Here is a 26,044-nt window from a genome sequence, read left to right on the forward strand (position 1 = left end):
ACTGTCCTCTTAGAAATCTGTGGTATTGTGTTTGTTTTTGAAGTTACTAAAATAATTCAGTCTAGTGAAGTTAGTACAGTTAAAGGGTTTTGGAAAACAACTATCACAGAAAGTCAAGTTACAAGGTGCGCCCATAAATTAATGAGTTTGATTTTTTAATAGCTGGTGTTCTTGTAATTTATTTAATAATCACTCTCATAGTGCTTATAGTATGCCAATCTTTAATCCTCATAATATCCCTATATGAGGTAAGTACAATTATTATCCTCATGTTGCAGGTGGGGAACTTGAGGCACAGCAAGGTTTTTAAGTTGCTTCAGGTTCATTTTCCAAAGAGAACAAGATCAAAGAGAAAGCCCTGTGGAAACCCACCACACGCTGCATTAAGTAATAGTGAAGGAGGAACAACAGCTGTAGCAGGGAACAGAGGAAATGATTAGAAATAGAGAAGGAGAACCGGAGTAGGGTACTACAGATGAAGTAAAAAGAACTGACTTGTTTATTTTCTTTTAAAACGTGGAGGTTGAGGAAGAGAGTTCAAAAAGGAGGTGGTCAGCAGTACTGGACATTACCGAGCTCACTGAGAATGAGAAACGAGGAAAACTCATTGGTTCTGTATAAACATGGAAGCCATTGGCGATTTGAGATTACAGTTGTTGTAGAACAGATTCAGAACAGAATCCAGACTAGAGCCACTTAGGAGACAGTGTGAAGGAAATTATGTGGTGGGTTTGGTAAACTTGGCATTGAAGGGAAGGGGGGTTGGCTTGGATATAATTAAAGAGAGGGTAAGGGTGAGTGCGCGCGCGCGTGCGCTTTCAGGATAGAGCTATAGAGGTAAAATATAAAGCAACTGCAGACTACTGTGGTTAATTTATATATATTGAATATAAGAAGGAGCATATATTTTATTCTTGACAGCTGTTTTGAAAGAAAAGAAGCTAGTCACTGTTCCTCATTTGTATTAATGTTTTTCTGTTTAAAGCAGAGCATGGAGAAAGTTGAAGAACAATCCTTGTTTGTTTATTTGCAGTGGGACTACAGAAAAATAAGAGTATGGAATTAAAACCAGATTTTTTAAAAATAAGGTCATATTTAAAGTATTCCTTGAGACATCAGGTCTTCTAAATTTTTTTTTTTAAGATTTTATTTATTCATTTGAGACACAGAGTTACAGAGAGAGGGAGCATGACGGGGGGCGGGAGAGGCAGAAACAGACTCCCCGCTGAGCCAGGAGCCCGATGTGGGACTCGATCCCAGGACCCCGGGATCATGACCTGAGCCGAAGGCAGACACTTAACCATCTGAGCCACCCTGGCACCCCAAGTCTTCTAAATCTTAAAGAGGTGTTTTTTAATAATGGTGAAGAGTTGGGGCACCAGGGTGGCTTGGTTGGTTAAGCGTCTGCCTTTGGCTCAGGTCATGATCCCCGGGCCCTGGGATCGAGCCCCCACATCAGGCTCCCTGCCCAGTGGGGAGTCTCCTCTCTGCCCTTCTGCTCCTCTCCCTGCTCGTGTTCTCTCAAATAAATACAAGTTGATAGAACTGTTTCTAACTTAATTTATACATGGATGGTCTTGGATATTTTGCCTCATATAAAGTCAGAAAACTAGTAAAGTAGGCTGTTAAATCATTTTATGTCTAAACAAAATTTGGTTTAAGCTTTTTGATGATGTCACATATCTTAATTATGAAGGAAGCAGTTATGGTTAGGAAAAGTTGATGATTTATTATCTGACTCAGGATTAAGGTCTGAAACACTCGTGTCATTTCCTCCCCTCCCCCAAATGCGGTGATTTGTTCATTTTGGACTCAGATTTAACTTTGACACCATCAGCAAATCTGAACACTGACACTTAGTTGTTTTTTTCTGAAAATCCTAAGGCTAGTAGTAGTGTGATATTTATTTTAAGGCATTAATGCTAATCTATGAAGAGCCTATTACGAGTAGGCTTCGGAGGAGTTTTCCACCTCCTAGTATGGGAAACACTTTGGAAGCCAACAGTTTGGATGATTAGCTGAGACTAGGAGTGTAGAGTATGTCTAACTAAATAATTATGTGATTTTTTGCTTAATGTCCGTTTCCTTGCTCGGCCTTAAGCATCCTGAGGGCAAGAACTGTCTCCATCTTAGTCATCACTCTATCCCTGGTATCCACTGTAGTACCAGGCATATTGCAGATATTCAATAAACGTTGAATGAATGAACAAACCCAACAGACTGGATACCAAATCCACCCATTTGACACCATATTCTTTCTTTTTTTAAAGATTTTATTTATTTGAGAAAGAATGAGAGAGAGCACGAGAGGGAAGAGGGTCAGAGGGAGAAGCAGACTCCCCGCTGAGCAGGGAACCCGATGTGGGACTCGATCCCGGGACTCCAGGATCATGACCTGAGCCGAAGGCATTCGTTTAACCAACTGAGCCACCCAGGTGCCCTTGACACCATATTCTAAAATAGTTTATATCATCACCATAATGTGATAGAGAATTTATGATAGACCAGCGTCTTGACTCTTTTTATCAGGGCCATCTGTGTCTCATTGTAAATCTGAACACCAGACTTTGAAAATTAATGAATTCAAATGCAAAGGCTAGTTACCATTTTGCATGAGAGAAGCTATACACTTAGGATGATCTCCTGTGTATTTCAAAGTTGAAACACTGATGTCAGTAGTACATGGATAGAGAAGATTATTTTTCAGTTAGGATGCTAAACAGACTGTGGTGTCATTTTAATCTCCAAAATTTAATATGCTGCAGACTGAATAAGCTCCCTGTTTATGGAGGCCTATTTATAATGTACACCATGGTGTCCCTAGAAGGATGGGAAGATGTTAGCATTTTATTCCCTGCAGAGTGTTTATTTTGACTATGGAAGATATTCAAGAAAAGCTTGTCGACTTAAATTGTTAAATCTTCCATAGCCTGTATTTTGAATAATTTTAGAGTCATCTACATTTGATCACAATACACCTAGAAATAAATCTTGAAAATAAAACTAAAATATATCCTACAGAATAAACAGGCCTGTTACTCAGTTTACATTTTATAGCTATTTCTCTTCTGATTCCATTTGTTATTGAATAAGAATTCAATAACTTAATCTATTAAGAATGAGTCTGCTTTGGAGGGGGTTGTCAGATGTTTACTTTGAAGTCTCTTATAAAGAGACTGGTTGCCTTCTCCCTATAAAATGTGTTTTGAATTAGCAGCTTTTCAGTATCTATTCTGGTGGAGGTACAAGCGGTGTGAACTAAAGAGAATGATATATAGTCAAAAAACAATTGTCCCTTGACTTTGAAATGAAGAAAATCCAACTCAGAGCTATGTAGGTAGACATTTATTTGGTCAGATATTTATCCCCTCATTTTCTGTATGTTTGACCCTGACCTTTCAGTCTTCTATTTTGCCATCAGGCCTTAAGACCCAACTGAGTAATAAGAAAGTGGAGATCCTTAGATTGATGTAGGTCAATGTTTCTCAAACTTTTTGGTTTCATAACTCCTTTATAGTTTCCAAACACAAAGAAACGTTAGTGAGAAGAGTGGCATGGTCTTAATGTTATTATGGATCTCTTTAGTATATGGCTAAATAGAATCCAGCTGGATTCTTGTATCTGCTTCTGCATTAATCATTTCTTTTTGGTTGAAATCTGTAAAGAAAACCTGGCCTCACACAGATAATGTAGTTGGATAAGGAGGGAATCTTTTTAAAGCCTTTCAGATAATTGTGCATATTCTTTGATACAATACCATTCAACAAGACATAGTTTCTTAAAGGTTAGTTGCAGTGTAGAAGCCAAGTCTATGAACTTTTAGTACTCTGATACATTAAAATCCATTGATTTATTTTGCACTTTGGATCTTTTACTCGCGCATGATTTTGTAACATCGCACATTGGTCATTTGGAGAATATTGGCTGAGTTATGCAGATCTTTAAACGTTCACACATTTTCTTATTCATTATTTAAAAAATCACATTCTTTAAGACCACTACAGATCTTACCAGAAAAGTCTTTAAGTATCAGGAAGCTGTTAAGGTTATGGTAGCAGATGCAGGTTTTCTAAAATTGTAGTTTTTGCTTGAAGGTTCAAATTTTACCATTGTCAAAAATATTGTCAGTTGTTTTCCTTCAAGTGGCAGGTTCCCTTAATTCATTTTCAAGTAAATGTCTATCAATACCCAAATCTAAATAGCTACAGTTTGTCTGACATTCTTTCAAATAAACTTGGTGTTCCATTAAAAAGTAGGTGGTACAGCTCACAACTCAATTACACAAATTATTTTCCTCTAGACAACCATTATACTTTGTGATGCAGCAGCAGTGCTTTATGTGTATTTCCTGTTTTGTCACACAGAATATTAAAAAAATCTCAGGTCAAGATTTAATAAAGTTAATAATTTTTATTGGTTTTATCAAGGCTATCCTTCTGTTAAACTTTGTGTGCAGGTGTGAATGTATCTGAACAAGGGGTGATAAAGATAAATAATATAAGGAACTCTAATATAGTTGGGTCCCATCATGTTAAGGCACCAGAATTGCTTTTGCACCATCAATGTACATATCAGTGTACATATCAGTATAGTTGTTCCAAGATGAATGATGAGATTCAAAAAAGTTATTCAACCCTAAATATTTTAGTACTGCTTTTGTTTGTTGCCAGCCATTCCCATAAAAGATCTTTGTTGCTGATTACTTGGAGCTCCTGTCAAATGAATATAAACAAAACATCAAGTCTGTAGATTCTTTTATTGGTAAAACAAAAGCACAATTCTGTGGTGGAAATATTAACTTTGTCTTCATACTTGCAGCTAAATCTTTAATTTGATAAGTTACTGTATGATTGGAAGGTAGCAATGCCATGATTTTTTTACTGATTCATCAGCAGGCAGTGAGCAAGGTCAGCTCTCCAAGATTTTATTAGTTTCTCAGCTATTGTATGTGCATAGCCTAACATGTAAGATCTTTCAGTGGTCTTTTCATTTCTAGTATGAAAGGCTGTAACAAATTTTAATGTTTAAAGAATTCATCACATCTTTGTTTAAAATAATCAGCTCCTTTTTCTTTGAACTCTACATGATTAGTCTTAGAATGACACTGTAACTTAACTGACAAATAGTATTTGAAATGTTCTGTTGCATTAGAGACAATAAATAGTGTGCCAGATCATGCAAGAACTTGTGAGCTGTGGTAAGGAGTTTGGGTTTTATTCTGAGGGCCAATGAAGGGATGTAAGTAACTGAATGACATGAACGATAGAGTTTGTAGGGTGAGTTTAGTTGTTGTCTCAACAGTGGATTAGAGGGAGGAAGACATGACAGAAGCACAGAGACCAATTAGAAGACTTTGTCAGTGGTCCAGGCAGTATGATGGCAGTGGTGTGATGAACAGGTTCTAAATACATTTTGCAGATAGATTCAGTGGGTATTGGAGATGTATCAGATACATTCATATTTCTGGCTTGAGTGACTAAGTACATAGTGGTACCATTTACTGAGATGAAAGGTTTTGGGATAGAGCAGGGTAATATGTTTGGTATGAATACTAAGAGTTCTTTTTGGACATGTTTAAGTTTGTTTTTTTTTTTTTTAAAGATTTTATTTATTCATTTGAGAGAGAGAATGAGATAGAGAGAGAGCATGAGACAGGGGAGGGTCAGAGGGAGAAGCAGACTCTCCGCCGAGCAGGGAGCCCGATGCGGGACTCGATCCTGGGACTCCAGGATCATGACCTGAGCTGAAGGCAGTCGCTTAACCAACTGAGCCACCCAGGCGCCCAAGGACATGTTTAAGTTTGAAATGTCTTTGAGATATTTCAGGGGAATATGTCACATTGGCTCTGTGAATTTAGGACCTGGGGAGAGAAGTCTGAGCTAAGAAGGTGAATTTAGGAATTGACAGTTTAGAGCTTTTTAAGTCCATGACAGTGATGGAATCATCTAGGAAGAGAATGTAGAGGAGGAAGGGGACCCAGGACCAAATGAGAGATTCCATTAGAGAAGGTTAAACTTAATAAACAAAACTGAAGTAGAACAACCAGCAACGTAGAAGGAAAGCCAGGAAAGATGTTTTTAAGAGGGAAGGAGTGGTTGACTTGAATTCTGCTGAGAGGTCAGTTAAGATGAAGGTAAATATCCACTGGCTGTGTCAACATAAAAGTCATTGTCTTGTCCTTGACAAGAGCCCTTTAGTGATGAGATGGAAGCGAAAGTTAGATCAACGATGGGGGCATCTGCGTTGCTCAGTCAGTGAAGTGTCCGACTCTTGGTTTCAGGTCAGGTCATGATCTCACTGTCCTGGGATCAAGTCCCGCCTCAGCCGCCACACTCAGCGCAGAGTCCTGCTTGTTTCTCTCCCTCTGCTTCTCCACCTCCTCTCTCTCTCTCTCTCATAAATAAAGTCTTTAAAAAAGATTAACAATGGATTAAGCAGTAAGGAAATGAGGACAACATAACAATTTTAAAAATTTGCCTATAAAAGGGAACAGGGGGCGCCTGGGTGGCTCAGTTGTTAAGCGTCTGCCTTCGGTTCAGGTCATGATCCCAGGGTCCTGGGATCGAGCCCCGCATTGGGCTCCCTGCTCAGCTGGAAACCTGCTTCTCCCTCTCCCACTCCCCCTGCTTGTGTTCCCTCTCTCGCTGTCTCTGTCAAGTAGATAAATGCAATCTTAAAAAAAAAAATAAAACCATGAGATATAACTACACACCTATTAGAATGGCTAGAATTAAAAAGACTGGCCATATCAAGTGTTGACAAGGATGTGGAGGTAGGTACTTCAACACTCATACTTTTCCACTTGGAATGACAAGGCCGTCATTCCCAAAAGTTGTTTCTTCTTGCCACTTTGTAATTTCTCCCTACTCACTCTCTCCCCTCTCATTAGGCAATCACTGATCTTCTGTTACTATAAATTTGTTTACATTAAAAAAAGATTTGATATGAAGGAATCATACATATTATATTTCCTTAATGACTAATAATTTTAACCATCTTTTTCACATATCTTTGTTCAAATCTTTTGTCCATTTTTAATTGAGTTGTTTTCTTATAATTGGTTTGAAAGTTCTTTATATATTCTAGATACAAGTTCCTTATCAGATACGTGATTTGGATACATTTTCTCTCAGTCTGTTGCTTGACTTTTCAGTTTCTTATTAGTGTTTTTCAAAGAGCAGAAATTCTTAATTTTAATGAAGTCCAATTTATCAGCTCTTTCTTTTATGGATAGTTTTTGTTGTAAGAATTCTTTACATATCCCAGAGTCACAAAGATTTTCTCATGTTTTCTTCTAAAAGTTTTACAGTTTTAGGTTATATGTAGGTCTGTGATCCATTTTGAGTTTTAATTTTGTAAATGGTGCAGGGATGAATCAAAGTTCATTTTTTATATATGGAATCCAGTATTGTATGATACTCAGTGCTATGTTTTCATCCAATAGCTTTTGATGGAAGAACTAAAGCAAAGCCAAGTTTAAAAGGTTATACCAGGCTGTTAGTTTCCTTTGTGTTATCCTTAACTTGTTAGGTTGTACACTTTGCTGAACTTCTTAAAACAGTATCCTGCGATTGAACTTCTTCAACTTCAAATTTCCAGTCTTTATACTTAACCAATGAAATGTTATTTATACTCTTTGGAAACATAACATATACTGTAGATAATTATAGCAAAAGTGTAATGGGTAGCAGAAGATATTGCCAAACCAAGATTCTGGAGACCAGTTGAAATAAACACATGACATGTGCCCATACAGATCACAGTGGTAGGAAATACACAGAAGAGTAAGTGAAACAGGAACTAAAATTAAAGAAGTGTCTTAGAAGTGTCTGCTACTTTCTGTTTAATCTGCTAGCAGTTTTTTTTATTTAAAAAGAAAGATGCAGAATTAGACCCTAGAATTAGTCTTCTAAAAATATATGTATTCTGTGTGTATGAATATGTATATATACACATACCTACATATACACATATTTTAGGATTGGTTTAAAGAGTAAAAAAATAGCACAGGGTATAGATAGTTCATCCTGTAGCATTGTGCAGCCTTATTCAGAAGTAAGAAAAAAAAGCCTTTCCACTTAATCATGAGTCATTACTTTTTAGTTTAGTGGAGAAAGTCACTTTTGGGGGGCTTGATAGAGCATTTTCTGGTAGGCAGTCATGAGGCATGGACTCTGGAGTCAGGTGAATGTGGATTTCATCCAGCCTTGTTCTACTGCTTACAAACTCAAAGATTATAAGGGAATGCTTTTCAGAGCCTCAATGTCCTTATCTCTAATATAGTAATATTATAATTAACTTCTTTTAGGTTAATAAGTTTAAATGAAAAACTAAGTACCAGCACCGTACTTAACACATAGTAGGGTGTTCAGTATATGTCTGTTAGGGGCTTGACCTTTGAAGGTTATGGCTTATGGTTGGAAGAACCTATAAATGGATAGGCCAAGGGGAGATTGTTTTTCATTAGATGTAAGCACCGTCATCCATGATCCCTCCCAACCTCAGCTCCCCATAGAGATTCATTTTGATGCTATTATTTTCCTTAACTTCCATCAACAGACAGAAAAATTGGCACATTTGGAAAGTATGAAATCTGCAAGATTGTACAGTGGCTTTTACATTACTGTTATCTAGGTTTATGAAGGCTTGATTTAGATACCCTGTGTCCCTTTTGTGGGGAAAGGGAATCATAATTTGAAAGGAAGGGCTTTTCCAAACAGAATCTCCCTCATAGTATAACCTCTTATAATAGCCTTTTTAAAAAGTGATTTTAGTTATTTTATTTGAGAGAGAGAGCACGAGTGGGGGTAGGGGAGAACCTTATTTTTTTTTTTTAAAGATTTTATTTATTTGAGAGCGAGCGAGCCATGCATAAGCAGAGGGAGAGGGAGAAGCAGACTTCCCGCTGAGCAGGGAGCCCAACTCAGGGCTCAATCCCAGGACTCCGGGATCATGACCTGAGCTGAAGGCAGACGCTTAACTGACTGAGACACAGGTGCCCCAAGAGAGAGAATCTTAAGCAGCTCCACGCCCAGCACAGAGCCCAGTGCGGGGCTGCATCTCACGACCCTGAGTCAAAATCAAGAGTCACACTTAACCGCCTGAGCTACTGTGTTGATACTAATTCAGTGTTCATTTCATGTGATGTCTTCACAAACTAGATATGTAGATGACGTACAGAAAAACTGAGTAACAGTAGACACCAGCTTTTCTGTGCTCTCTCTTTTTTTTAATTTATTTGTCAGAGAGAGCACGAGCAGGGGGAGCGACAGAGAGGGAGAAGCGGGCTCCCTGATGTGGGGCTTGATCCCAGGACCCCGGGATCATGACCTGAGCAAAGGCAGACGCTTAACCAACAGAGCCACCCAAGTGCCCTGCTTTTTTTTTTTTTAAGAATTATTTTAGGGATTTTGTGTGTGCATGCGCATGTGTGCATGGGTAGGGAGCAGAGGGAGGAGAGGGAAACTCAAGGTGACTCTGAGCTGAGTGCAAGCCTGAGGCGGGGCTCGATCTCACAAGCCTGAGAGCATGACCGGAGCTGAAACCCAAGAGTTGGACGTTCAACCAACTGCGCCACCCAGATGCCCTTGCTCTTCTTTTTTTTAAGACTTTTTCATTAATATATTTTTTGTTAATTTCTTTTTATTTTTTTCCTGAAAGATTTGGTGTTGGTGGCACTGTTGTAGTTTAACTTGGGTCCCAAATTCCCTGAAATAGAAATCAGAAATAAAGGTTTAGAGGACGGAGGGAGGCAGGCCAAGGAGGAAACAGTCTGACCGGGACAGTGTGGTGGGCATTCCCTGGACAAGGGCATTCCTGGAGGGTGGGGGTTGGCAGACAGCTGACATCTGCCTCATGTGGGGGAGGGAAGAAAGATCCCCTGGGGACCCAACGGGGTGGGGGGCCCTCTTCCTAGGGCTTCCTGCCCCCTTCATCGCTTCCTTCCTGTGGGATCAGCCACACCTTCAACAGGGCTGTCAACCCACCTCTTCCCCTTGGTCTGACTCCCCACTCTGTCCTGCCTGGAAAGTACGTGAGAGATTGGCTTCCTTTGATCCCTCTTTCTGTTGTTTTTCCATTTCACAAGATTCTGAGGTGATTGGGGAAGGGATAGAACATATTCTCCTCTTTTAGTGTTTATTCAAACTGACTATATCACATTCATTTTGATGGATGTCATGACATCAGCTAATGGCTGGAAAGAAGCTATGTAGTCTTTAATCTGACCTTTCCATATTGATATCAGATAGGAGCCATATGAGTGGTATGTCATGAGTTCATCCAGAGGATATAAGAAACATTATTTTCCTTGTAGCATTCAGTCAGTCTTATTGTTTTCTTATAAGTATTAATAGTATATAAATACAATCATATATTAGATTTTTAAAACAATTATATCAGCATATGTTTAGTAATTATTAATAAATGTTACTGTACAAAGTTGTGGTTCTTTCTCATTTTTAGATGAAGCTTGTTAACCCTTACATTATTATATATAGTAGAAGTCCATTGATTATTAAAAAGATAAAAAAATTAATGATAAAATAATGAGTTCAGATTTATAAAAATAGCTCGTGTCTATTCTGATGAAACAACTTCACTTAAGGCTGAGGTTTTGGGGTCAGCTTTTTTGTTACAAAGTTTATCTTCCTTTATTTTTTAGTATAAATATCTAAGTATTTATAATACTGTATCATACAGAAAGAAATGGTCAACCTAATTTCTGTTCTTTTATGATTGCTGATTATTTGAAAGCTGTTATCCTCTTAGAATTATTTTACCAATTTTGTGTTCAGCTTACATTAGGAAGAAGACAGTGTTCTTAAGCAAAACGCTTATTAGAACTAAAACAACTCCAGACTCAGTTGTTTTTATTTGTGATAAATGCCATAAAGGAAAATCAGAGGCGCACTTGGGTAGCCTAGTCTGTTAAGCATCTGACGCTTGATTTCGGCTCAGGTCATGGTCTCAGGGTGATGAGATCAAGCCCTGCGTTGGGCTCTGCGCTCAGCAGGAAGTTTGCTTGAAATTCTCTCTCTCCCTCTGCCCTTGCTTGTGCATGTGCTCGCTCTCACCCTCTCTCAAATAAATTCTTTAAAAAGGGAAATCAGAGTAAGAGGGCAGAGAGTAATTTTAAATGAACATTGAGAAAGTACTTTTTTTTCCCAGGTTGAAGCATATAAAATCTTTGGCTTGTGTTTTTAAATTTAAAATTTTGGTTTTTGACCATTTCTGTTGGTGAAAATCATTTAGAGAAATTAAAACTCATTGTATATATTTTGTATACTAACCACAAAATTTAGCCTCAGCTAGTGAATTTAGCATTTATAAATGGAAGTGTCTATGGAGGAATAAAATCTTTAGTTAACTTAACCACTTACTTTACTTTTAGCAGTAAAGTCTACAGCTCATGAAATTTGTAATTCTGGAGTGGTTTCAGCTTGCTGCAGCCCCTGGGGAGCCTGTTGATCCAGCACCGAGTTACAGATTATTATTCAGCTGTAGAAGTTTTATGCTTAGGCATTTTCTTACATCTTCCTCTCTCAGTCAGTTGAAATCTTGTATTTTTGCCAAATAAAACAAATCCCATACTAATAGAAGCTATAAATAAACAGTAGGAGCATGAGTCAGAGCCAGCATCACCCTTATTCCTTGTGTGTACCTCTCGAGTACTCCCCAGTATGTTCACTTTGCACAAACACAGTACTGCACAACTACTGTTCTACAGAGCAACTCCGGTTATTTAAGTGAGGGCGATTTTGTAGAACTAAGCAATGCGGTGACTACCAGAATTCTGGCTGTTACCACAGTCAGAAGCAGAATGTCAAATTCTGCAATGGTGGGGAAAAGAAATCTGGTCCCTACTTTTCCTATATAAATCCCCGAAGAGTTCAGCCCAGAAGGCTGCTGTGAGACTCCACAAGGGATTTATGTGCTGTAGCACAGTTCAGCAAACTCTCCAGGGGAACAAAAAGAAAAAGGTAAGTTGCTCGAGAGTCCCATCTCTTCTGCTAGTCAGGTCCTGTCTGATAAATGTATCCTATTTTGCTTCATTAATTCATTTATTCATTCAGTAAATGTGCATTGAACACTTGCTATTACCAGACCCTCTGTTACCACAGACTGCATAAAAATGAAGAAGCCCAAATCCTTGCCTTCCCAAAGTTATTATAGTGGAGAAAAGTGACTTGCAAATCTAAAATTGCAGCACTGTGATAGGAACTATGAAAGAGATATATGCAGAATATTCTAAGATTACAAATAAATCTGCTATTTATGAAGCAATTACTGTCGTAGCTGTTATAGGTGAGTTGTTCATTTAATCCCCTCAGCAGCTCTATGAGGGAGATATTACTACACTACGTCACTTGTGCCAGGAACACTAACCCCACCTAGGAAGGAGAAGGTGGTACCAGAGCAGGTGTCTTCATAAACACTCCTTGAGTTGATTATAGAAGGATGAATGAGTAGGGTGGAGAGTGGGAGGAAGATGAAGCAATGCAGCATTTCACCTGGAAAGCAGTGAAGACGTGAACACAGAGGATGTGAGAGAGAACCTGTTGGGAAATGTAGACTAGGTTCTGGGAAATAAAAGATGACAGGATCCAGTCATGAAGGAACTTGTGGGCCATGCTTAAGGAATTTGGTCCTTACCTGTAGAAGATGGAAATATGGTCAGACATGCATTTCAGGGAGATAACTCTGATTGTTTGTACAGGGTATTAGAAGAGTGTATTTTCAAAGGAAATGATTTCTTTTAAAGGAAGAAATTTCCCAGCATTATTATTAGGCATTGTTTAAGCACATACAAACACTGAACTAAGTTTTCAGAACATCTTACACTTGTATATTTACATCTATAAAAAACCAAAATAATTATGGGCACCTGGGTGGTTCAGTCAGTTAAGTGTCTGCCTTCTACTCAGGTCATGATCTCAGGGTCCAGGGAATGAGCCCCGCGATGGGCTCCTTGCTAAGCAGGAAGTCTGCTTCTCCCCCTCCCTGTTCCTCTGCCCTCCCCCCTGCTAGCGCTCTCTCTCTCAAATAAATTAAAAAAAAAAAACACTTTAAAGAAACCAAAATAATTGTGTAACTTAAATATAAATAAAATTACAAAGATAAAATTAAAATCAACAACATGAATTTATGTAAAAAGGATAACGTTTTTGTGGAAGAGTCACTACTGACAAATGAAGGTGATGCTGACTCTCATGGTGCACATTCTTTCAGTGTTTCCTTAGACATTTCCTTACTGTTGAGTACTCTCTGATAACCTAATTCTCCCTCCAGATTTCTCTTTGACCCAATAAGAAAACCTTTGCCTTAACAGGTTTTTGGGAGGAGGGGTAAAAGAAATAACCATACCTAATATTACTGGCTCCCCTCTCTCTGATCAATTAAAGTAATGGTACTTGGTGGTATCATAATCATAAAAAATATAATTATGGGCCCCCAAATTGCATGGCAGTTATGACCCCAGAATATGCTTACATCAATGATTTTATCATCAAAGTGAATTCACAAAATACAGAGAACTGATGGACTGCAGTATGAGAAATGCAGAACTAGAGGATTCATTGTTCATCCAGAACAGGGATTTTGTAAACAAGGAAGCAATCAGTGGCGTTGGTTAGAAAGTCACTGGCCAAAGCATTTTAAAAAGTCAAGAATCTAGGACCCAGAGGTCAATAGATTTTTGCTAATCAGTGATCTTAGAGATCGCTGATAGTAGACATCATTGTTAACAAACTGTACCAATTATGGTCATTTGTAAGATAAAGTAATATGAAACTAGATGAAAACATGACTCACCAGAAGGGGTTCAGCTGAGAAATGTACTTTGCAGCCGCAGTGGCCAGTAAAGTTTGTGCTTGCTTCACCTGCGCTCTGTGATAGGGCCTCTAAATACTGATGATCTCAGATGCAAGCCAGTTTTTTTGTTGTTGTTGTTTACATTCAACTCTGTAATACAGTGACTCATCAGTGATATATAACAAGACCGTGAACAAGAAAATTATATCTTGGTTTGTCTGTATAGAACTCACAGTTCTCCATTTCAAAGGGTGAAGGGAGATGTTGAAATGTTGATGAGGAGACTCTCCTTCATTAATGGCTAACATTTACTGAGCAGTTACCATGTTCGAGGCACTGTGCTAAACTACATGGATTAACTAACTTCATCCTCAAAGCAACTTTTACAAGATCACTATGTTATATTGCCCATTTTATAGATGAAAACGAAGCTTGGGGAGGTTAAATAACTGAGCAGGGTCCCGTGGCTAGTAAGTAGCAAAGCCGGGGTTGGAATACAGTGGGGAAACGGCATGGCTTAGCCACATGCTCTAGCAGCATTTGTCTTCATGAAAGGCGTGCACAGGTCCCATCTGGAGACTGGTTCTGGAGACGCTGAACTGGCAGTGACCACTGACCAAAGGGCAGGGTAGCAGGTGCCCCTACCTTGTTTATTTCTGTGCCCTTACCTGCAGCAGTCTAGGAGGAAGAGTGGAGGAAGGGGACGTGAGATATTTGTCTACTCTAGAAAGTGACTCTGGCAGGGTTCGCAGTACTACATAGTAGAAACTAAGCCTTTTATGCTCACTGGGGGGGTAATCATAAGTTGTGAATGAAGCCCTTTGGCCTAGATAATTTAAGATCCATTGCAACCTGGTGATGAGGAATTCATAAACAGAAGGGGATAAATATTACCACTCATCAGAATCTTAATCTAGGTTTAGCCCCATTGATTATTTTTCTCCTAACTTATTGACAGAAATCAGTGGGGAAATAATATTTTTTTAAAAGATTTTTATTTATTTGAGAGAGAGAGAAAGCATGAGGGGAGGGGAGGGTCAGAGGGAGAAAGCCGACTCCCTGGCTGAGCAGGAAGCCCGATGGATGCGGGACTGGACTCGATCCTGGGACTCCAGGATCATGACCTGATGAAGGCAGTCACTTAACCAACTGAGCCACCCAGGCACCTGAAAATTAAGTATCTTGAAGGATTAAATTCCAGTCTGTATCCTCAGTTACATTTGTATCTAAGAGTTGACACAACAACAGTTGCTTAGAATAATTTTACAAATGGAACTCATACATAGGACCACAGAATCCTTTCTTCAGGGGCATAGTTTCAGAGTTGGAGGATATTTAAAGGATAAATCAATCCACAAATTTGTAGGTATTCCTAAAATTAAAGTGGTGTGTCATTATTGCCATCAGTATATGCTGAACCCTGCCAACTGTGAGAAGGGAGAAACCTGAACAAGACAACACTCTACACAGCTGTTGCCAGCCTTCCTCCACCTGTTAGCATTCAGTGTTAATTTCATGGGCCGAATCAAGGCATGCAAGTGCATTAAATAATTTAAAAAAACAACTGCTGATGCTGGTGGTCAGTGGGGAAAGAAAAATTAGGAGCTGTCATTTTCCTACAACTGCTGCTCTAATTAACAAGAACAAGAAACATATTATGAATAAATAAAATTCTTACACCGCACTAGAGAAAAGAGCAGCTGAGCCGCCCCAAAGGATTTTATATCCTATTCTCAATGAAAGAAAATAATTTCATATAAATGGCTGCATTAGTCTGTGTCGTAAGTAGAAAGTAAGTACCCATTAACTAGAAATATTCTCTTTGAAAATAGAGTAACAATTCGATAAACCATATATAACATTGAGGACGTTTTTCACATTAAAGAGAATTTCCATAGTAGCGCCCTTGTAATCTTCATAAAGTTATGAAGAAAATCAAGATATGGGAAAACCGTGGTCATGTTTCAAGATTTGATTTTCCTTTTCTGTTGATTACCCTATCTGAATTCCCATAACTTGAATGTAAATTTGCATGTATAAAAATGTATATATACCCAAGTCATCTCTTAGAAGTTTAATGTATAAATAGAAAATTTTTCTCTAACCAAAAAAAAAAATAATAATATCGAAATCTGTCTTTTCTCATCTCTCCACATCCAAAACTATCACCAGGTACTGTAATTACACTTCCTAAAACTCTCTAGAGTCTTCTCTCTAGCCCCATTGCCATCACTCTGAAAGAGGCATTCTTTACCACTTGGGTTAAATCAGCAGGCCCTCTTCCTTTATCTATCTCCCTCTTCATCATATCTACCTCCCCACTGAAGTCATCCATCTGTGTGGGTTCCCCCCGCCCCGCCTGAATCCCTTTGTTGGCTTTTATTAAATCCAACTTCAAGATGGCAAAGAGGGCCCTGCCTCCCTGAGCTGGTCTTTGCTTACTTTTCCTGCTTCAGTTGCTGCCACTTTCCCAGATACCCTAAGATCCAACTTACCAGTATTCCCCGGTAGCCCCCCCACATCCCCATAGAGCCACAATACATACGCACCTTTATCCAAACACCTATCTGGAAATATAATTCCCTCCACCACATCCTTCTTTGTCACATTCCAAGACGTGCAGTGATCTAAACACAAATTTCAGCCCCTAATTAGGGCTGAACACAGTTGACTTTTGACTTGAATACAACTTAAATTGCTAGTTTGTTAGTATAGGTATCTTACTATGATACATGTGTACTTGAAGCTTGGATGCCCTCCCCAGTTCCTGCCTCAGAACTAAAGAATTTATTTTCCAGCTGCTGGAAGTCCTGCAACAGCCCTCTTCAGGAATTGTCTTGTCCCCAAATCAGGACAACTGTGAAGGGGCTTTCCTGGTTTCCCCTGGGGTCTACTGAGGCTCTGAGATTGCATCAGTGCCTTAACTTCTCCCTCTGTTCTGTCTCTTCCTTTTCACAGGTCCTTTCTCAAGAACACTCCTTGATAAACCTGCTATAAGCAATCTCTGTCTGCTTGCTGGGGAGACCAACCTGTAACATGTTTGTCTTATTGACACTTTGTTTTTCGTTCTAGATCTTGTGAAATTATGGTTTGCTAAAATCTTACTAATTCAAGGTCATTTCGTCAGACATGTATGGAGCACCTGATCCATGCCAGGCCTTGTGCCACATGTGATGGCAACAAATTAAGACTTGACCTATGTCCTGAAGTTTACAGTCCAATTGAGGTGACAGTTACATTCAGAACTATACTATAGCATCTTTAGAATAATCCTTTTTTGAACTAAACTTCAGTAATTTAAGTATAAATCAAAGGCATGCACTGTGGTGTTGCAAAGAACAAAAGGAAAGTATCTCAGGGAAATGAAAATAAAGAATGGAGTGAAATTTTAGAAGGTTATAGAATTTGTCTTTATGATTCTGGAAGCCTTTAGGGGAAATGTAGTTTTTTTCATTTTTTTATTTTGAAATAAGTTCAAGCTTCAGAAGAGTTACAACTAATATTGAACTCCCATACACCTTTATGTAGATTCATCAATTTTTAACATTTCCCCACATGCTTTAACATTCTTTCTCTATACACCTATACATGCACACTATTTTTGCAAACCATCTGAGAATAGTTTAAATATATCATGTCACTTTATCCCTTAATACTGTAGTGTGTATTTAAAAAAAGGGTATTCACTTCTGTAACTACAATATAATTCTCAAATTCAGGATATTTGATACTTTTACAGTCCAGATTCAAATTGTTAATTATCCCAAAGAAGATGAGCTTTAAGAAGAATCCTAGACCTTAACATTTGTAACTCAAACTAAAAGTTGTATGAAGTAAGCCATAGAAGAGCTCCGAACTTTACTAACTTGATTAAAATACCATAGTGAAGGGGGAACCACTTCTGACTTTGTAAGGGGAAAAGCATGGCTTCGCTCAAGTTACCAGTAAAGGTGTGACTTCTGGCTCTCCAGAAGTGAGCCTTACTCTGGAGAGCTCATTCCTCGAGGTGCCTTTCAAAAGAGACTTGTGTGTCCGGAGTCCAGGGATCATGGATTTCCTTGAGCTCCTTTGTAAAGTACATCGACTTGTCGTTGCTTGGTCTTCACGGTGCTTAAGTTTAACGATGTCCTTTGGAGCCATCAATCCGGCACAGGTTCCGGCGGAGAGGCCCGGAGGTGGGTGGGGTAAACGGGCTGCTCCGGGGAACTGGATCCGCAGAGACTCCTCTCCCCAACCCCCCACCCCCACGTGACCCAGGAAGCGGGGCCACTCGGCTGGGGCGTCGCTGGGAGGGCATGGTCCGCGCGCGGCTCCCTTCCCCCCGCCCCCGCATGGGCCGCCGGGACTCCAGGACGTCATTTCCGGCGTGGCTGGGCGTGGTCTGTTGGGAGTTGTTGGCGGCGGAAGCTCAAGGCCACCCTGCGGCGGCGGGGGGAACCCGGGTGGTGTCCGCCCCAACGCTCGACGCCCCTGGACGTCATGGCTTCCCCGCTGAAGCTGGAACAGGACGTGCAGGGGAAAGTGGATTCATTTCGCGCCCGCATCGCGCAGGAGGCCGAGGCTCTGGTGTCCACCTTCTTCCCTCAGAAGCTGTCGGAGCTGGATAGTCGGGTCCAGGAGCTCCGACTGCAAGACCTGTCCAGAATCCGTTCGGTGCCCGCCCCGGAGCCCCCCGCCGTGCCCGACACCGCGGGGGACGGGCCCAACCGGGACCCGCCGCCTCTGCAGGCCCAGTCCACGGTCAAAGTGCCGGCACTGCCAGGGGGCGAGGGACGGCTGCTGCGGAGCAACCAGCATCTGGTGGAGCTGATTGAGTGGGTAAAACCCGAGATCGAGCTGCTGAGAGAGAAATGCAACACGGTGCGGATGTGGGTGCAGCTGCTCATCCCGAAGGTGGAGGACGGCAACAACTTCGGAGTGTCCATCCAGGAGGACACCGTGGACCAGCTGTGGACCGTGGAGAGCACCGCAGCCTCCTATCTGCGCCGCTTCTCCACCTACTACAACACCAGGGCCAAGCTGGTGTCCAAGATAGTGAAGTACCCCCAGGTGGAAGATTATCGCCGCACTGTAGCCGAGGTAGACGAAAACGAGTATCTGAGTGTGCGCCAGATCCTGCTGCATGTTCGGAACCAGTATGCCACCTTGCACGACGTAATCCTCAAAAACATCGAGAAGATCAAAACCCCTCGGAGCACCAACACTGACAACCTCTACTGAGGACCTTTCTCCACCCCTCTTTCCTTCAGGAGGTGGCTGAGCTGTTCAGGCAGCCAAAAGGGGTTATTAATGACTCTACAGGTGACAAAGCGACTGGAAATGTGCATTATGTTTAGTGACAATTTCATAAAGCTTTATTCTCACACTGAATACTTTTAGTGTAGTTGTTTGCCTTTTCTTTCACTGAGAGGATGGGGACAAACCATCTAGTAGAAGGTGGTAGGGTTGGCCAAGGAGAAGGACTGCTATTTTTTAAAAGCAGTTTTGTAGATGAATGTTGGCCAAGGTTTCTTTTTTATGGCATTGGTGACATTGAATGGTTTCAGGGGTTACTCGAAGAAAAACCTAAAGTTTAAAAGAAAGTTAAATAAAGCCTTTCCTAAGGTTCTGCTATACGTTACTTCGTTCAAACCTCAGAAATGCTCCTTTTACCACCATCATTTGTTTTTTTGCAAGGAAAGGGGTTTAAAGGGATGTGTTTAGGTCATTGTATGTCTCCAGTTTGGCAGATTGAAATAAAACTTGGTTTTAACATTTTATGATGTACTAAGTGTGCTTATCTGAACTGTAATCTTCACATGTATAGGATTTCTGTCTTCATTTGGACTTACACCCTTGATGTTTTCCAGCTCTGATGTGTAAGAAAAATGAGCATATAAAGAGTAACAGATCTTCATTGTTCTAAAGAAATGGACAGCCCTACCTCCCTTAGAATGAAGAGGAATCTGTGAAAACTGCTTCCTTGCACAACTTTCTACCATCTCCGCATCTTCCGGTTTCCTTTCACACACCTTAGAATTTTTTCTGTGTATTCATTTGTTCCTGCTAAATCCTTTAAGCTTTGTATCACGTTTACTTTTTTCCCCCCCTCAGTTGAATTTCATCTCCCTTCCCCTTTTGTCTCGAGATATTTCTTATGGTCTCTCATTCGAATTTCTGTCTCACATTATATGAATTACTATTTAAATCTAAAGACTCTAAAGTGTGACTTTGAGTTTTTTCCTCCTGCTTTTGCTGCCTGATTGAGAGGAAACCATTAACTTTTCAGTGATGATCTATACTGTTGACATTTTTCAAGTCCAGCATTTCCAGATTTCAGTTGCAGGTAAAGTGAATTATTGCACTCTGAGTCACCTCACGCATTAAAGGGAATTTCTTGCTTCTGATGTGATGAATCCTTTATCCATCATGGCTTTTGTTCAGAATTTTATATTTTCTGATAATAAATATACTTTAGTCAGCCTAAGTATGTCTATTCAGAACACCTTTTTTTAGTATTAATATTATTCGAGGATCTTCATCACTCAAACACCATGTGTGAAGTTATGTATTAAACATTGGGAAGAAGCACGAGTGGGACTTAGTTTTGGTACCTTTTTATATATAGGAATGAGATTATTTCTGTGCACAATGGATAGCTTCATCTCTTTCTCCCATTCAACTAACAATTTGTGCCCTGGATCCTCATAATATTTTTGAAACTATATGCATACATAAGTATGACCTTAATCTTTTAAAATATTTTGTAGTAATACTTTCATGTAATAAATTATTTCTAAAATGAGTTTTTGGTGGGAAAATTATGAGGGACTAGATTTATTTTTTGTGAGGGGTGAAAACGTATTTCCATTGAAATTTATTTTCTGCATAAGATCCTCTGAACCGAGGGTGACCATATAAGAGTCCAGTATCTATTTCAAAACTTATTTGTAATTCTACCTTTTTTTCTTTTTTTTAAATAGTATCTTTGTAAGGATATAGTTCTTGCTACAAATGCAGTTGCCTTCTGAACTTACCTATGGTTAAGGTCAATAACATGAATAATTTCTTCTCTTCTTTCCCTATTTAATGAGCGAAATCACTTCTGAAATGAGACTTTTTCTTCAGTAGTTTCTCTTCAAGTGTGTTTTGGTTGCCAAGGGTGAAAACCAGCGTGAACCTTTATGTACAGACTTCACTATACATGCTGTTGTAAAAACATTGCCTATTTATCAGCAAGAATTGTTTAAAATGTAAAGCAGAGATGTTTTCTTTTGTGGTTTTTTAGACAAGATATATTTCCGAGTTTGAACTGTACCACATTATTATGGTGGGTAGTTTTTTGTTTTTCTAGGTGGTAGGGATCCCCATTAGGTTTTCCTGAGGTTGGTGTCAGTATCTGTCTAGGAAGTATCTAATGATTCCTGGCATTTCTTTTGCTTTCATGTTCCTTACATGTTTCACCTGAAGGAGTGAAAAGGCATTTCTCCATGAGGAAAGTTGAGTTAGAGACATAAAATTCTTTTGCAGTCGCCTTTGATTTTTTAAAAAATATTTATAGTTTTATCTAGAAAATGCACCTTGGGCCTGTTCTTACAGAAATGGATATGAACATTTTCTATTCTACCTGTATAGATTAGAAAGATTTGTAAACTGGTTTAGTAGAAACTTTATTTTCAAAGTAAACTGAAAAAATGATATCAAGGTAAAACAAGTTTATTATCTTTCATTGGACTTCTGAAAAGACTGTCTTTCAAATCTGACTTTAAACATCCAGGAACAAGAACAACAAAAGATACGGCCCAATTGAAAAACCTGTTTGCATTTGACATTTCCCCCTCAAGAGTTCTCTTTATTTCCCTTGTAAGGTGTTTATTTCTGAATCACAAAAGTGCCAGGAACCCTACATCAGTTCACACAATTTGGCAGCATTTAATTGCAAAGTTTGTAATGGACAATGTAAGGGAAGTCCAAACTTGCTTAGTTTCAGGCATAGTTAATCTTCTAAGGTTTAAAATATCTGTTCATGCATGATATAACTATCACGTTTTGCTTGTTCCTTTTACTCTGAAGCTGTCAAACCTATGCCAGATTGAAACAAATTGTCTCTTTAACACCCAGGCACGCCTTTTACTAAAAAAGTATGCTTGTCCTTTGTAGTTAAGGGTGTTTGGTATTTGCATTTTTCGCCGTTTCTAACAGTATCAAACCAAATTAGAGCTGGAATGCTTTTATAAAGTCCCTTTGGCAAAAATTAGGTCCTTTGTGATTTTTCCCTTTCTTGCAAATAGTTGCAAAAGCTTTTAAAATAATAGACTTATTTAAGAGCTGGTGTAAAAACATAGTTTCTGATTTATATTATTTGCCTATTGTTAGTACTTACAGCTCCATCTTTTGTTCCTTTTTAAAAAAGACCGCTGAACTGAGAGAGAATGTTTTGATGTTTTATTCTTAAAAAAAAAAATAGTTTTAAAAACTTATTTAGGGATTAAGTAATTTTAGTTTTAAATGCCTTTTGTAATTTGTGAAGCTACTAACTCAAATTTGATTGGAAACTTGGAAATTGGTAGATCTGCTTTTAGAAATGAGTGAAAATACCTTTCTTAAATCATAAATGATGTAGAAGAGGCTTAATTTTAAAGTTTTAAAACTTTGGAGCTTAGAGGGTTTTTTTTTTCTTAATTACTGAATTGTTTATAAATTCCAGGGTTGTTAGAGGCAACAGTTTTTATAGTTTTTACGAAGTTTTCACGTGTCTATAGAATTCTTACCTAATGGCCTTAACCATTAATAGATAACTGTGTGATCAGTTTTAAAGTTTAAAAGCACTATCTTAACGCTCAGAAATTTAGAAAAATAAATGGAGGAATTACCCATAACCCTCTAGGTCAAAATCACTGAAATGTGTATGTGGGTTTCATTTATTTTAAAGAATATATAAGTGTTTTTTAAATCATTGCAAATTCATTATGCATATTTCTGTAGAGGATAAGCATCTTAACAATATTAGAATTTCATTTGACTGATACCCCAGATTCAGATAGCAATAGATAAACCCCCTTTCATTCTGTTTTTCAAGGATCCTATGGCACTGTCTCGTGTGAGAATATTTGTCTGAGTTGGGGAAAGTAGAGTGAAAACAGAGATCTGGTAGCCGGGAGGACATGTGTCTAGATGACTGGGAGCATGTCTAAGGTAGTTAGATGAGGATGTTACTCTGCTATTGGGTGGGGGCTCCATATGGCATTAGCAATATAGCTGTAATAATTTTATTATTTAGTGCTTATTCCCCCTCAAGAAAAGCATATTAATTACCTGTTTAAAATATGTACGAGAAAGCAATTACATTATTTTATACTGAATAGATGAGTTATTCCTGCTTGCTTGATTTGTTATGAGTAGGAGGGAATCCTACTTCCTTTGTCAACATTTAAACATTTCTGAAAGATCCTATTGTGCACTGACATCAAGGCATTTTTTAGAAATTACTGATCTTTTTGAAGAAAACAAAGGACTCAGTCAGTTAAGAAACAGGTGCTGGACCACCCTTGTTCTCTGCATTGGAACACTATACTGCTAACGCATGAGTATCTGCCTACCTTGACTGAAATTATCCATGGGAAACAATATACATTTAGAAGTTTCATGACTTAACCTTTTCGTCAACAATAATAGGTGCTTTATATTAGATGAGCGTACATTTGTCTGTTGTTTTCTTTATTGTGCTAAGTCGTCTTTTTTTTAAAGATTTTATTTATTTGAGAGAAAGCACATACCAGCAGGAGGAGGGGCAGAGGGGGAAGAAGGACAAGCAGACTCCGCGATGAGCACGGAGCCCAACACGGCTTGATCTCCCGACCCTGAAATGACCTGAGCCAAAATCAAGAGTCGGTCGCTGGTCAGTTGGTTGCTTAACGACCGAGCCACCCAGGTGCCCCCCTATTGTGCTAAGTCTTCAAGTTCCTAAAGGTCAATTCGAATTTTATCAATGAAGCTTAGTGAACCCCGTCACTCACATTTACAATGTCTCTCTAGTAAGCTAAATTTAATGAATTCTCTCACATGGAGAATGTCAAGCGTTATTTTTACTCATTCATGAAAAGCTAGCAGGCGCTGATGAACAGGAGGTGAACCTACAATCAGAATTAGGTTCCTTTTACAGTTTGGCCATTTGTTTTAGCTTTGTTATTTAAGCTCATTTTTACAAAGTTTTACAGCCTTATGTTGGAAATGATAACATTTGCTTCAAATACTGTTGCTTTCAAAGTGTAAAGCATTTTGAAATTGTTGAATATAGTTTTCGATTTAAATTTTTTGAGATTGAGAGGTGTGCTTTCGCCCCTGTTAATTTTACAGATGGAGAAATTCAGACCCAGAGAGTTACATAGTGTCACAGCCCATGTGACAAAGTCTAGAAGCCAAATCATCTTCCATTTCAGACTAGTGCTCTTTTCACTGCACTACACTATCTCCCTGTTATCAATAAATGAGATTATGTTAAAAGAGAGTTCTTCTAGAAACATACAAACTAGTAGAATTCCACAAATTACGTGTCCTTATGAAGTGGTGTATTATTCTGCAAAATTTAAGAGAAGTTGAAATGTTTCTAAACCTGTAATGTTTTTACTTAAGTAAAGATTGTGTAAGAAAAATTTTTTTAAATCTCTTAAGTTTATGTTAAATGTAATTTGGTTATAAAAATGATTTCTTACTAAACAAAACCCAGGAGTCTCAGTAGCTCCAATCCCATATCCATCTGAGGAGGAGTTATTCTATACCATCAGCAATGCCTTTTGTGTTAGAAGATGGTGCTATTAGAGCATTTGGGGACAGACCCAGGAGAAGTATGTTACAGGAGTTTGTTTTTTTCACTTTCTTAATGTGTGGATTTAAAATTTCCCACTGACCAACTCTGCCACCCTAATCTTTACCACGGAAGAATTGCTAAGTGGGAGTTGTTATGGTGTTAGGGCTGCTATTCCTAATAACCTACAGAATAAAGGGGGGGAAGCAGAAGAGCTATAGTGTTTTGTTGGGGAGGAAGCCCTGAAAGGGCCATTTCCCAAAAGAAGTTTATCCTTTAGCGCTGCACTGTGTTCCATACAGTAGATGCTAGTCTTCAGATGTAACCGGTCGTTGAGGTGTGCTGCACGTATAAAAGGCACACAAGAGTTTGAAGACAGTATAAAGAAAAAGTGACATATCTCAATTTTTATATCGATTACATGTTAAATGATAATATTCTGGCTGTTCTGGGTTAAATAAAGTAGATTATTAAAATTCCACACGTTTTTTTCTTTTTACTTTCTAATTATATCCTAGAAAGTTTTAAAGTTACCTATATGTATAAAGTTGGACAGCACTGCATGAGAGCTAAGATTTCTGAGGTAATTGGATGAGCCTTGAAGCTGAAACAGAACTTTCTACAGTGGTGCATTATGGGGACGTGGTATTTCATTAAGTCTGGACTTTTTGATTTCTAGTAAAATTTTTATTAGTTTGCTGTCCATTTCATAATGTACAGTTCAGTAAAAGCCATTCAGGGGAGAGGCTAAACTTTGTGAACCAAGGCCTCTGTGGACTCCAGCTTGATCTTGGAACTTAGAATGCCTGAAGGAGTAGATGGCTAGAATGCCCCATAAGCATGCCTTCTAAATAGCATGTCTGTTACCCAGACTTTTGGGGAAAGCCTAGAATACTAGTAGTCTGTATGGCTACTTCGGGGCAGCTTTGTATGCATTAGAAACCAAAGAGATGGTAAGTTTGGCATCCTATTATAAAAATTGAGACACAAACTGTTTTTGTGTGGATGAAAGAATAAGGAACGCCTGGTGCCTACAGATACCTGTAGGTGAAGTCAGGCTGTCCCGCGAGGAGCAGCGTTTGAACACTCAAATGCCCGTAATTCCATTGAATTCCCATCATGTTGTTTCTTTATAATGTCTGTATATATTCTCTCTCCATAAGTTCCTTGAGAATAATGAGGAGTTTTTTATTCACTCTTTTGGGGTTTTGCCTGTAGTAAATTTCTTAAGTATTTTGAATTAAATTGAACTAAACCAAAACTAGGTCAAACTACAGAAAATTTTCTCCCTTTTCTCCTAAGACATACAGTCAATAAGTGAGGCACTGTGCTACAATTGAACATGTATGTGGATGTCTACCCAGAAATATGTGACAACAGACTTAGGTGTGAGGACACCCTAAAAATCGCATTCAGAAGGAAACAAAGGCCAGTTTCTGGCTTCTAATC

General features: G+C 38.9%; 2 protein-coding genes and 1 long non-coding RNA gene across 3 annotated transcripts in view; 2 read left to right on the forward strand and 1 right to left on the reverse strand.

Annotated features, from left to right (window-relative positions):
• ATF6 (activating transcription factor 6) overlaps window positions 1-26,044 on the forward strand; it is a gene marked incomplete at its 5' end in the record, with an annotated part of 204,815 nt that overhangs the window by 101,988 nt on the left and 76,783 nt on the right. The window lies entirely within an intron of this gene.
• On the reverse strand, window positions 12,163-18,031 carry LOC113932295. Its single transcript, XR_003523028.2, has 3 exons — window positions 17,755-18,031; window positions 13,813-13,962; window positions 12,163-12,654 (listed from the first exon to the last, which is right to left on the reverse strand). It is a non-coding gene; the product is annotated as an uncharacterized LOC113932295 (long non-coding RNA).
• On the forward strand, window positions 18,202-19,552 carry LOC113932293 (proteasome activator complex subunit 3-like). Its single transcript, XM_035722164.1, has one exon. The coding sequence runs from the start codon at window positions 18,292-18,294 to the stop codon at window positions 19,030-19,032; it is 741 nt and encodes a 246-aa protein (XP_035578057.1). The 5' UTR covers window positions 18,202-18,291; the 3' UTR covers window positions 19,033-19,552.

Source organism: Zalophus californianus, chromosome 10 (genome assembly GCF_009762305.2).
Source record: "Zalophus californianus isolate mZalCal1 chromosome 10, mZalCal1.pri.v2, whole genome shotgun sequence".
Classification (NCBI taxonomy): domain Eukaryota; kingdom Metazoa; phylum Chordata; class Mammalia; order Carnivora; family Otariidae; genus Zalophus; species Zalophus californianus.